This window comes from Eptatretus burgeri, chromosome 14 (assembly GCF_056783735.1).
Source record: "Eptatretus burgeri isolate ZD-2024b chromosome 14, Ebu_testis_v1, whole genome shotgun sequence".
Classification (NCBI taxonomy): domain Eukaryota; kingdom Metazoa; phylum Chordata; class Myxini; order Myxiniformes; family Myxinidae; genus Eptatretus; species Eptatretus burgeri.
The window spans coordinates 8,982,955-8,996,837 of NC_140974.1; the positions used below are offsets into that span (position 1 = coordinate 8,982,955).

Consider the following 13,883-nt stretch of genomic DNA (forward strand, 5'->3'; position numbering starts at 1 on the left):
CTCATTTGTACTACACAAGAACCTTGATTTATGAAAGTTTTTTCCAGAAGCAGATTTACCCACAAGATTTATAATAATAGTTGTCATTTATATATGTAATTGTTTATAAAACAAAAAATATATCCCTTAATATCTCATCTTGTTTCACAACAATATATTTATATTTTTCAGTCGTGTGCTTCATATAATCCTCAAATTTCTTTTTACTACATAATGTAGAACAATTATCTCTCCAAAAATTATTGATATCTATTGAATTTAACTTGAATAAAATAAAAGTATTAGCATTGTTTCTGATGGAACGACGAGGAAGTTGAAAGTACGATTGACTAAGATAAATACAATTACAAGAAGAATGTCTCCCTCTTGTGTAGTAGCTGTCCATTACCGTTTGGTTTCTCTCATTAACACAATCATCAAAGATAACGAGGTTCTTTTTTGATTTATCCAAATCTTGGGGAGATGGTATATCATCCGTATTATCACTAAGAATACAAGTTATAAGATTTGATTTCTTTTTACATCTCTGTGTATCACAAAATAGTTGAATTATATCTTCAATGTTATAATCATTTAGGTTTTTTGACGTTTAAATAAACCTATTATATCTTCTTTTTGAAGACCAGCATTAAAACCTTGTGAGAGTAGTTGATACTCTGGTTGAAAACTCGACTTTGTGAAAATTATTAAATTATCATAATCTAAAAAGTTGGGAGTGAGGAGCATTTTTAAAAGTAAGCAGGTTTTTCCACATCCACTTGAACCAACTATGAGACATCTTAATGAATTTGGGAGATTTTTATGGTTGTTAAATTTTATCTTATTTTCCCAAATAGGTAAAAAATCATTCATTTATATATTTGAAAAACAGGTTATTTAATTTATTATTGGCTTTTTTAGAAACTCTATATTTTATCCTAAGTTCAGGTTTAATTTCAAGATAATCCATTATTTTATTTATACAATATCTTGTGTTGATATTTCCCTGAAAATTACATCCATGAATAATATACAACAACAATCCTTTGAACATTTCTCTTATACGTTCAGTTTCTTCCCTTGTAAGGAAAGGTGTGTTATCATCCTCATACTTTACATTCATTTCTCTAATCAATCTTGTAAAGTAATTCATTTTTGGTGTAAATCTAAAAGAATTATTTTCCTTTTTATATTTTTTATTATCATTAATTAGAAGATAATCACAGAATATACATTGTTTATAGGCTTTTGACTCTGTGTTTAATCCCCGTCTTTCACACGCAGGACAATTCTCAAATTTGTCATATGGAGAATCAGGAAAGTCTAGCATATTTATAAAGTAAAACTTTACTTAAACTGAAATTCATCTATACTTTCAGTTGTATATTACCATCGATATCGATATACTTTTTTCATTATCAGATTCAACGACAACATTTTTTATATTAAAGGTAATTTTAAAATTATCGTTAACTACTATTGAACGAAATGTCATTTCACCTGATATATTAACATCCTTTATTTCATCAAGATTTACATCTTTAAGGTTGTTGAAAAAAATACAAATTTCTCCTTGCATATTACAGATGGTCTTATCTTTTCTTTCTAAAGCTTCATCCATAAGGTTTTTGTTCTTTGATACTTTTTCTTGTTTCATTGCTTTTTCTAGTTTTGAATATATTACTAGAAGGAGAGGAGAAACTTTTGTTAGAGATACTTTAATTGATGTTCTACCAGGTATACTAAAAGCCCTTCCACTGAAGGAAATTGAAGAACTCATATTATTTACCATAATAGTTTTTATCCAATAGTTGTTATATTTATCTTTGTTCAATTTTACATCCTTGACATATTTCTCAGTATCTTTAACAGATGAAGAGATTGATTGAAACTTGTCTTTTGTGTCTTGAAACATTGTATTTATTAAGTGAAAAAGTTGGAGGATAAAATGTTTTTAAGCACAGATTCACCTATAAATTAAACGAAATTTTCATCAAGAAAATTTTAGTTTAAGCAAAGTTTTATTCTATAAATATGGTGAATACAACGTACTGCGATGTTTGTAATCACGAATATAAACATTATAGAAAACACCTCCGAACCAACAAACACACATTTAATCTATTTCATCAAATATCTCCTCTTGAGTTGGAAAGAAAACATTGTGATATCTGTTCAAAGGATGTTTTGAAGAGTAGTTATAATCAACATCTTCAATCACAAAAACACAAGAAAAATGAGTTTAAAGTAAAGGGAGACTATTATATTAAAAACACTGATGAGGCATTTAAAGGGCATATAAAAATAAGGATTTTTCAATTTGGAGAACCCGGTCCATCATCAATAGCTGAATCAATTGAAATAGTGAAACCCGATGTTGAAAAATTTATTAAAAAGACATTAAAAGAAATAAAAACTTTAAAGTTTTATATGGGAGTGAAAATGAATATGAAAAGACAAGATGAAGAACAAACTCCTTATATGAGAACAGATCTTCATTTTATAACATCATTTCAAGATTTTTTGAATAGTGGGGTTTATGAAGAACTATCAAGACAAGAGGAGGATGTTGATAATACAGTGGTAGGAAGTGGATTCAATATTAAAAAATCATCTTTTTAGATATACACATTCTAAAATCAAACCCTCTTAAAGCTTCTTCTTATATTGAATTACCAAAAGAAATAAAACTAAAGAAGGCAGTTGTTAATATTAAGAACAATGATAATAAATGTTTTCTCTGGTCTGTTCTTGCTCACTTACATCCACCAAAATGTAATTCAGAAAGAGTAAAACAATATATGAAATATGAGAATACCTTGGACATTAAAGATTTTAAATTCCCAATGCCACTAACAGATATTCCTAAATTTGAGAAAAAGAATAATCTTTCTATTAATGTATATGGATTAACGGATACAAACAAAGTTCAAATATTAAAAATTTCAAACAACTATAAAAATGAAGAAACACACATTGACCTTTTATATTTTAGTGTTGGAAAGAATTCACATTACACATACATCAATAATTTATCAAGATTAATCTCTTCTCAGGTATTCAGAACAGCAAACAAAATATATCCTTGTAAGCGATGTCTTAATTCATTTCATACAAAAGAACGATTAGAACAACATTCAAAATATTGTAGTAATCATAAATCAGCTGTAATTACAATGCCTAAACCTGGTGAAAAGATTTATTTTGAAGATTATAATAAATCTATCATGCACCCATTTGTGATATACGCTGATTTTGAATGTATCCTTAAAAAGATAAATACTGCTTCTCCTAATCCAAAAGAACCATATACAAATAAATATCAAAAACATATTCCTTGTGGTTTTTGTTATTATATCAAATCATCTGTTGGAGAAAAGTATAACAAACTTGAACATTATCGTGGAAAAAATGCTTCACAAGAGTTTGTAAAACGATTAGAAAAGGATTGTATAAGACTCACTAAATTAATGAAAGAAACAAATGAACCGATGAAATTAACCAAAGAAGAAAAATTAGAATTTAGAATGAACAATATCTGTCATATTTGTGAGGGGGAAATTAAGGAGTTTAAAGTTAGAGACCATTGTCATCTTACTGGTAAATATAGAGGTCCCGCTCATTCCTGTTGTAATCTTAATTATAAATTACCTTCTTTTATTCCAGTCTTTCTTCACAACAGCGCCAACTATGATACACATCTATTTATAAATGAACTTTCAAAAACACCAGGGAATATTTCTGCTATAACAAACACAAGTCAAAAGTATATTTCATTTTCAAAAATGATATTCACAAAACCTATAACTCGTATTAGGTTTTTAGATTCTTACAAGTTTATGGGAACACCACTAGCCTACCTCGCATCAAATCTAAGCTCCACGGACTCTTTTCCAAATCTTAATTCATTCTTTCCAAAAGAGGAAATTCTCACTAAAGAGGAAATTCAGATTAAAGAGAGAATTCAAAGTAAAGAGGAAATTCCAACTGAAGATGAAATTCTAATTATAAAGAAAATTCGAACTAAAGAGGAAATTCAGATTAAAGATGAAATTCTGATTAAAGAAGGAATTCTTACGAGAGAGGAAATTCAAACAAGGAATGAAATTCAAAGTAAAGAGAAAATTCTTACAAGTAAGGGAATTTATCCTTATGATTATATGGATTCATTTATGAGATTTAAAGAAACACAACTTCCTTCAAAAGAAAGTTTCTATAATAACCTTTATGAAGAAGAGATAAGTGATAAGGAATATAAACACGCACAAGAAATATGGAAAATATTTAAGATAAAGAACCTTGGAGAATATCATGATTTATATCTAAAAACAGATGTTTTATTGTTAGCTGATGTGTTTGAAGCTTTTAGATCACTCTGTCATAATAAAAATTGTTATGGATTAGATCCTGCCCACTATTTCACAGCTCCTGGTTTAGCTTGGAGTGCAATGTTGAAAATGACAAAACAAGATATAGATTTAATCAGTGATGTGGATATGCTTTTGATGATTGAGAAGTCCAAGAGAGGTGGAATATCACAAGTATGTTCAAAAAGATATGCTAAAGCAAATAATAAATATCTTCCAAATTATGATAGTGAAAAAGATAGTAATTATTTGATGTATTTTGATGCTAATAATTTGTATGGATGGGCAATGTCTCAATCTCTGCCTTATGGTAAATTAGAGTGGGTGGAAGAAAAGGATTATGAAAAGGCTTTGATGAATATTGTTATTTCTTCTCAAGAGGAATTGAATGACGAAGAAGAAGGTTATTATTTTGAAGTTGATTTGAGGTACCCGAGTGATCTTCATAATAAGCATAAAGATCTTCCTTTTGCATGTGAGAAAGAAACTCCAAAGAAAGAATGGTTAAGTGATTATCATAAAAGTTTTAATATTAAAGGTAAATCAACAGAAAAGTTATTAACAACATTCTATGATAAAGAGGGATATGTTTTGCATCAGAGAAGCTTAAAACAGTTTTTGAGAGAAGGATTGAGAGTAGCTAAAATTCATAGAGTTTTAAAATTTAAACAAAGTCCTTGGGTGAAAAAGTATATTCAATTCAATACAGATATGAGAGCAAATACAAAAGTAAAATTTGAAGGGGACTTTTATAAATTAATGAATAATGCTGTATTTGGAAAGACTATGGAAAATGTTAGAAACAGGCAAAACATTAGATTCGCAACATCTTGGAAAGAAGCTTCGAGATTGATAAATAAACCAAGTTTTGAGAGAGAAGAGGTTTTTTCAGAGAACTTTTCTGCAATTCATATGAAAAAGGAAAGTATTGTAATGGATAAACCAATTTATATTGGAACAGCAGTTCTTGATTTATCAAAGATATTGATGTATGATTATTTGTATAATGACTTAAAGAAAGAGTATGGTGAAAATGTTTCATTGTTGTATATGGATACTGATAGTTTTATCTTAGATATAAAAACTGATGATGTTTATGAAGATATGAAGAAAAATATTGGAGTATATGATACAAGTAATTTCAGCAAGAAGAGTGAGTTATTTTCCAAAAAGAATGAAAAGGTTATTGGTAAGTTTAAGGATGAGTTGGGTGGAAAAGTAATGAGTGAGTTTATTGGATTGAGAGCAAAGGCATATGCTTATAAGTATGGTGAACAGATTGATAAGAGGTTAAAGGGAATAAAGAAATATGTAATAAAGAAATCAATAACTTTTAGAAATTATTATAATTGTTTGATGAATAAGAAAGAAGAATATAGGAAAATGAATACAATAAGAAGTTATAAACATAACATATATAGTGAAGAAGTAAATAAAAAGGCATTAGGAGCCTTTGATGATAAGAGATTTATTTTAGATAATGGAATAGATTGTGTTCCATATGGATATTGTATGATAGAGTGTATAAAATAGATTATGTTTTAACGATGGGAAGATGGGTTAGGGTTTTTCAAGGGCTACCGCCGCGTTTTTTCACAATATATAAATGGTTAAACCAAGTATTAATCAAACTAAAGAGTGGAGAAAATCTCAGTCTTGGTATAAAAATGGAAAACATAATGAATGTGAAAAATATCAAATAAGTCTTATTGAAAAAATAACTAAAACAAAGGTAAATAAAACAAATAAGCGAATTAATTTAAAAACTAGTAAGTTTGAGGATGTAAAGAAAAAAATGAATATCCTTGAATGGACTGAAAACTTTGATGGTTATCAATTGAACAATGAAAAAACAATTTACTATAATCTCAAAATGATATGTGGCTCAGGAGGTGGTCAAACAAGAGCATTAAGAGAAGTTTATCATTTCGTAATGGCACAAAAGGGGTATCTTAAAAAATATAAAGATTCAAATGTTTTGTTTGTCAATATTTTAGATGGGGATTATTGTGCAAAGAAAATTAAACTATTGAAGGAATTTGAGAATGAACAAATCTTTATAGGTTCAATGAGTGAGCTGTTCAACCCCCAGGTGTTCAATTCAATGAGGTTCAACCTCCAAGTTAAAAGGGGAGACAAATAAATATACCTTGGGATAAAAAGGGGGGTTTATTTTTAGGGAAAAAAAATATAAATCGCTGAAAATCCCCCATTCATTTACATGGGGAAAAGTGAGCCAGAATCAGTATTCTTACCCTACTTGTGTGTGTGTCCAGGCTGTAACTTTTATACCATTTGAACTTTGTCATCAAATTTTCAACAAAGCTTTACTGTGAGAATATGAAGAAGACAAATGAATAATTTTGGCAAAAGGTAAAAGTTCAACGTTGCATAAAATCATCAATTTGAATCCGCTTGACCTGAAATTTGAAGAATCTGCAAGTTGCGTCACTGGATAGGTTCACCAATCAAAAGTTAGAACCCGATTTTTTGTTTTGTTTTGTTAAGATCGAAAGGTCAAGGTTGCATAAAATATTAATGTCCATCATAGCAATATGTCAATGAGCCAATATGACCCAATTCATCAATTGTAACCTGTATTGTCATGAACAACAAAAGGTCAAGGTCTCAAAATTGTCCATTTCCATTTGATTGACTTGAAATTTGAGCAGGGTTTGCATATTCGGTCACTGAAGCCTATTGCTTTTTAGGTCAAAAGGTCAAGGTCACCAAAAATCGGCATTTTTTTTGGTAATTTTTTCCTCCGCCACTGAAGGTGGAAGGGGGTTATATTTTCACCCCATTTGTCTGTCTGTTTGTCTGTCTGTCTGTGTGCAGGATATTAAAAAGTTGTGAATGCATTTGGATGAAATTGTGTGGACAGGTTTGGTGTGCAACAAGGATGAACTGATTCGATTTTGGTGAAGATCCAAATTTGTATCCAGCTACTGTAATTTTAAAGTGTTTCTTCACTATTAAGAGATAGGGCGAAAAATGATATATAGCACGATATCTCAAAAAGTTGCAGACATATTCGAACGAATCCTAGTGGACACTTTGGGTGTGTGACAAGGAAGAAGAGATGCGATTTTGGTGGAGTTCCAAATCCAGATCCGGATACAAGAATAATTCCCATGTTCTCATGTTTTAAACTAATTTTTTTTCCACAATGAACCCGGAATAATTCCCATATTTTAAACGCACGTCATGTTAAGGTGTATAGAGTGGCTTAACAGATCCTTCCATGGCATGGCATTCCATTTCCAAAATAAATACCAAAAAGAATGATAACATTGTAACAAAGCATATATTAAGTAATATGAATAATATTAACAACAATAATAGTATCATTTGACAATAATAATAACAAATGTATAATCCTCGCCCAGGTCCAAAGCACATCTCGGCTTCCTGAAAAGGCAAGCTAATGCAACAGCAGTACAGCAAGTAGTTATGCATCAAAGCTGTGAAGAACAATGAAAATTTGATCCAATGGACCGATGGACCCTCTAGTTTGCCCATGCTCACGATGCGAAAAGCAGAGTTAAGCAATCGGCCACATATGTGTCTGAATTTTGTGTGTATATGTATATATATATATATATATATATATATATATATATATATATATATATATATATATATATATATACATATACATATATATATACATATACATATATATACATATAGATATATATACATATACATATATATATACATATACATATATATATACATATACATATATATATATATATATATATATATATATATATATATATATATATATATTTATACAGTACATTTTGCAAAGCATATATTGCATGACCATTTGATATAACACATATTACAAAGTATAATTTGTACAAATTTATCTCAGAATATTCAGATTTGTTTAACACACTATATCTGGATGGGGTGTGGCCAACAATCCTGTGTTCATTTACATCATTACCGTGATTGTGATGATGTAAATTGTTCCCACAGTAATTTATTTTCGGGAGGGTATCACTGTCCTTAGCAATGCCATGCTGGTGAATCACCCAAAGTGGCTTGATGAGAGACACAAAATATCGTTGACCCCCATTGTTTTATCATCACAAACAATCACATGAAACAAAATAGTGAAGGAATAATTACAGGCTCCTATTATGTCAGGGCCCCCAGGGTCGTTACCCTGCCCCCCCCCCACCTCCTCAAAATGGCATAACCGCTTAAACATATCCTCTGCTCGCATCAACTCCTTCTCAAGACTACATGGGGTAAGTATTGTATAAATACCATCTAGTTTTTAAAGTGGTTCTTTTTTCCATTGAGAGATGGGGCCAAAAACGATATATAGCATGATATTTCAAAAATTTCTTGGCCTCAATTTGTTCGTCTGGATCAGGCATTGCGTAGCGGAGGTATGCACTCTACCGAGTGACCTTCTAGCTTATAGCTGTTTTCATCATGTTTCGCATACTAAGAAGAAGAAGCCGACGCAACGTGGACACGAACGGGATTTGCATTTTCAGGTTCTTTCTGGTTATTGATGTTATTATTTTGTAGCAATGGTAATATTAAGCTTTATTAATGGTAATAATAATGGGAATACTTTCACCTTTTTCTTATGACCCTTAGTACCCCTGTCAAGTTTGATCAAGATCGGATGAGTAACGATGCAATGCATCGACCACAGATGTACAGACCCCAAATTGCGTATTTTCGTTTGATGATGATGATGATGATTATGATGATAATGTGAGCTTCCAGCTCGAAGAGCGTTTGTGAATAATTAGTTCCATATTCTTGTGATCCTGTCGGTGATCGGAGTTTGAAATAATTTATTGGATTGCTGAATAATTTTTGATAAAAAGTGGAGAGTTCCAAATGGGAGCTTTGTTTTTGTCAAAGCAATATTGTTCTCCAGCCTTGAGCAAGGATTTTGGCTCGAGGCAGCCAGTCAAAATTATTTGATGTGATAAAAGGTAAGAAAATCATCAATTGATGTACAATTTTCTGCATAAAAGGTTTGGAGTAAAATCTTGGAACCAGGACAGTAACCACAAAACCAAGGTTTTATCTGTTCCAATACAAGAGGCAAGAAAAGCTGGAACACCGTTCACATTCAAATGGCACAACCACTTAAACATTAAACACTGGGTCCCTCTATTCGAGCTTGGCCTTAGTCAGATGGTTTCAACACCACTTGCATTTCCATAACCCCAATTCATTGCATCGACGGGTGGGCTACGGGAGAGAACGGGAAAAACCATTATCTGCGTTCTCCCCATCCCCATCTTCCCGCAGTGCACGGTGTGTGGGACGAGTGGAGCCCATGGAGCTTGTGCTCCACAACGTGCGGTCGTGGATTCCGTGACCGAAGTCGCTCTTGTGCACACCCCATACATGGTGGGCAGCCCTGTGATGGATATGACCGCCAAACGAGATCCTGCAACATCGCACTGTGCCCCAGTACGTCGACCGACCGTGCCTTGTAGATTACATCAATAGTTCTCTCTTTAAAGCGATATGAATTTTATTTTTAAGTACTCTGGGTTGTCTCACTTACTATTGGTTAAACCACAATTGATTACTACCATAAAATATATTGTAAACTGGCAGATTCAGTGGCGTAATGATAAGAGCGTCCACTCTGAGTCTGGGAGGTTGGTGGTTTGAAGTCTGGCCAAGTCATACCGAAGAGTTAAAAAGTATGTAAGTGAGTGTGTCATACCAAAGTATATTCTGCTTCCTTGCTTGAAGCTCAGCATTTAAAATGATAGAGTATAGGCAAACATTGTTGGTAAGGTAATGGCAAGCCACCCAGTATAACCCTTGCCAAGAAACTGCTTTGATAGCACCAATGCTCTGTAAAGAGAATGGTACATTAAAATATACATCAATATTTATTAAATATTGTTCAAGACCAAGTATAAATTTCACTTTTTTCATGTAAAGAATGGTTCGATTAACGAGACTTGGTAGGGTGGGTCGTTGGTAATGATATCTGACAATTTGTGGTAATAACAATTGGTGACCTCAGCATGTTGAAGCCCCAGAGCTAGACAATCATACGCATGATGTTAAGAGAAAGGGACCTTCCAAGGGGGAAGATATTTTTCACCATCAATTACAAAAGAAAGTGTGAGCTGAATGTCAGAGACAGTTCATTGCTTCCTGGCAGGGGTTTCTTATGTCTCATTTATCACGCATTCTCCTACAAGTGCTCTCTATGCATCAGAAATTCTATTTCACTCCAACATACAGTATCATTATTTCCTCCACCACCGAAGGTGGACAGTGATTATGTTATCACCCCTGTCTGTTTGTCTGTCTGTCTGTCTGTCTGTCTATTTGTCTGTGAGCAGGATATCTCATCATGTTGTGGACAGATTCAGCCTAAATTTTGTGGACAGGTTGGTTGTGCAACAAGGACGAATTGATTAGATTTTGGTGAAGATCTGGATCCAGATACTCAAATTTTCCAAGTATTTCTTCAACATTGAGAGATTTGGACAAAATCCATATAAAAGAGCAGGTTGCGGGTCACCAAACATGTTCTGGAAAATTTATCAATATTATTGATTATATACGCATTAAATAGTTCGATGCAAACTATTGTGGTTGCCTAACTCTATTGGGAAAATTAATGAAATTTAACTCCGAAGTTGTTATTTCTCGAGGCTGTTGAAAAAAACAGCCGCGTGCCCATATATGGATGGTGACGTCACGTTCTCCAAAACAAAGCGGACGCTCACTCGCTCATTGAAGAAGTGTCCAGTTGAGCGGGCTGTTTTTTTCGCTTTTTTTGAGCTTGCAACTGTCTATATTATCCTTTTTTATTTTGAATTATTGTAGAACAAAGTTATTTGGATATTTGTACATCATGCCTCGTACGTGGCATGATCATGAACATCATGAACAAAAATTTCTCAACAAATCAACTTATTGTTGATTAAATTACTTTTTTTAACAGCATCAGCAAATTGGGCTATTTCATTTCAATTGTAAAACGTTGATCAATTTTCCACTTTTTTTCCTAAGTTTGGTGGAGTATTTCCCAATGAGGCTAAACATGTTTTGGTATTTATATGCCACAACAAGTCTCTTGGAAGTTGGGGTTTGTTGTAACTGTTCACTTTTGCTGGGGGCAAGCTCAGCTGTCAGAAAGACTTCAGTGCCAAGGCTACGGTGTATAATATATTTGGGTTCATTATTGATTCATTCTATTTCTGACTCTTGAGTGACTAGAGGGTTAAAAATTATGATGTCAAGTCACAGACGAATCAAACTTTACATTATTTTATGCATCGAACATGAAAATGAAAATCTACAAACCAATCTGTCTGGAGTCTGTCAGTGTGAACTGCTGGGCAGTCAGTCCTGCCACTTGTACACGAAATAGGACATTTTCTGGCACTTGCAAGTGGCTCAAATTTAATGGCTCAGGGTTTCCCATAAATTCCCATCATTCTCCGACTCGTCCTCGGCAATATCGGAATGCAAACACTCAATTTCATCGCTGCTGAAATTACTCTCTGATTCGCATCTCGCCATTGCTCACACGCTGTTTCCGAATGTTCACGAAGTTTTCGGAGAACGTGACGTCATAGCATCTTCGGTAACTTCCAATCTGTTTTTCGATCACTGACAAAAGTTTTGATTCAAAAGTTAATTTTAGCATATGTTGAGTTTCAAATATAACAAAATAATTGCCCAAAGATTATTAATGTGATTACAACCTTCAAATCACGCGAAGTCATCAGCGACCCAAAACCTGCTCTTTAAGCATAATATCTCAAAAAGTCTATGGCAGATTCGGACAAAATTTTGTGGACTGTTTGGGCATTTGACAAGAATGAATCGATTCGATTTTAGTGATGATCAAGATCCGGATAAGGAAACTTTTCATTTTTAAGTAATTCTTCACTATTGAGAGATGGGGCCAAAAACGATGTATAGCACGATATTTCAAAAGTTGTGGATGAGTTATGACAAAACTAGGTGGATAAGTTGGTTCGGTGACAATAACAAGCCGATTCGATTTCGGTTCAGGTCCGGATGCGGACCTGGCCTATGAGACAAAACGTAAACTGTTCAGCCTGGCAGAGGTTTACGCTCTACCAAGTGCTGTTGTAGTCCTACATTTTATTATTTTACTGCCCCACAAGATGGTGCCAAGGTACGACACTGACCTTTGAGCTGTCAAGCTTGGTTTGATTCCTGATCCCACTTCAAACTGTCAGATTCATGAGTGGGGCATTGCATCACAAAGTACTGCACCCTCAGATGGACGTTAATCGAGAATAGGCGAGATATCTCTGGGACGCTGAACAAATTACAAATTCCTGCCAAAATCGACTTCAGTCGAATGTGATGCCTGACCGGCGAGTTCGTGAAAGACTTGAGACGAAAAACTTTCCTCGGCTGACCGCGCAACACAGTGGAAATCGTGGGAGCCAATAAAGAACTCGCAGTAGTGGATTGATTATATTGTTGTTTTATTGCAGGGTTTCTCCAAGAAAAAGAAACCAAAATTTCTTTGCACCTTGAAAACCAAAAATTTTCAAATCACTGAAGGTCACATTTCTTGCTGACGGACGAATCATTCTCTGTTCATTCATTAGGACTCATGAGCACCCCGTGATTATTATAGTGCAAGTGCCGGCTAATTGCTGAGATTAGTACGTTAACTCAGACCCTGTCTATCTGTTTTATCAACGATTAATGTCTCTATTACAAGTATTTCTTAGGTCACTGATATAATCGCTCTTTAATGTTGCCAGATTATATGGAATTCACCGAAGCATGTTAATATCAACAGCTAATGGAGGTGAACTTTATTGTTTTGTTTCAGTATCCATGTTTGTCATTGGCCATCCAATCACTTCATGTTTGCTATGTACGTACTTCTAATTTGAATGGCCTGTGTCTGTCCAACGCTGTTTGAAAATGTAACGCTGGACACTTGACGTTCTGGACAATGTCATTTGTGGCTTTGAAAAATATTTATCAAAGAAACAGTCAGGTGATGCAGGGATGCGATTTTTTTTTTTTGTGATTTCGCCAAAAAAAAAAATCCTCTTTGTTAGACAGACTTTACTTTAATTGGAAGTTTATCGTCATTGTCATCTTCATCATGTACCATGTCCTAAGCAGAGTGTTTGCACTGCCAAAGCGGTTACTAAACAACAATCCTGGTCAGGTTTCTACTCCAACTCAGGAAGTCATTGCAGGAATTTGTAATGTGGTGATGATGCCGGTGTTAACTCGCCTACTCTTAGCTAAGGACACCGTGGGATCTTTAACGTCCACCAACTAATGCCAACAGATGGGACACCCAGTTCAACATCCATCCAAGGGAGAGCACACACATTAATGAATCACTCTCACTCAGCCTCTAAAACACCAGGATGACAGCTTATAGCTGGATCGGGATTCAAACCCAGGCTGGACGAAATGGAGGCGTTTGTGCATACCTCAAGGCCATTCTTTCTGCCCAGAGGTGTATCAGGCATGCCCAAGCATTATTGCCAAAACTTAGAGGCC

At 33.7% G+C, this 13,883-nt stretch overlaps 1 protein-coding gene across 2 annotated transcripts in view; it reads left to right on the forward strand.

The window, feature by feature from the left end:
* Positions 1–13,883, forward strand: part of LOC147012619 (adhesion G protein-coupled receptor B3-like) — a 242,602-nt gene that overhangs the window by 138,252 nt on the left and 90,467 nt on the right. For both annotated transcript variants that reach the window (XM_085853642.1, XM_085853641.1), the window contains exon 6: positions 9,642–9,806. In XM_085853642.1, the coding sequence (XP_085709768.1) occupies positions 9,642–9,806 (165 nt within the window). The remainder of the gene's footprint in view (positions 1–9,641; positions 9,807–13,883) is intronic.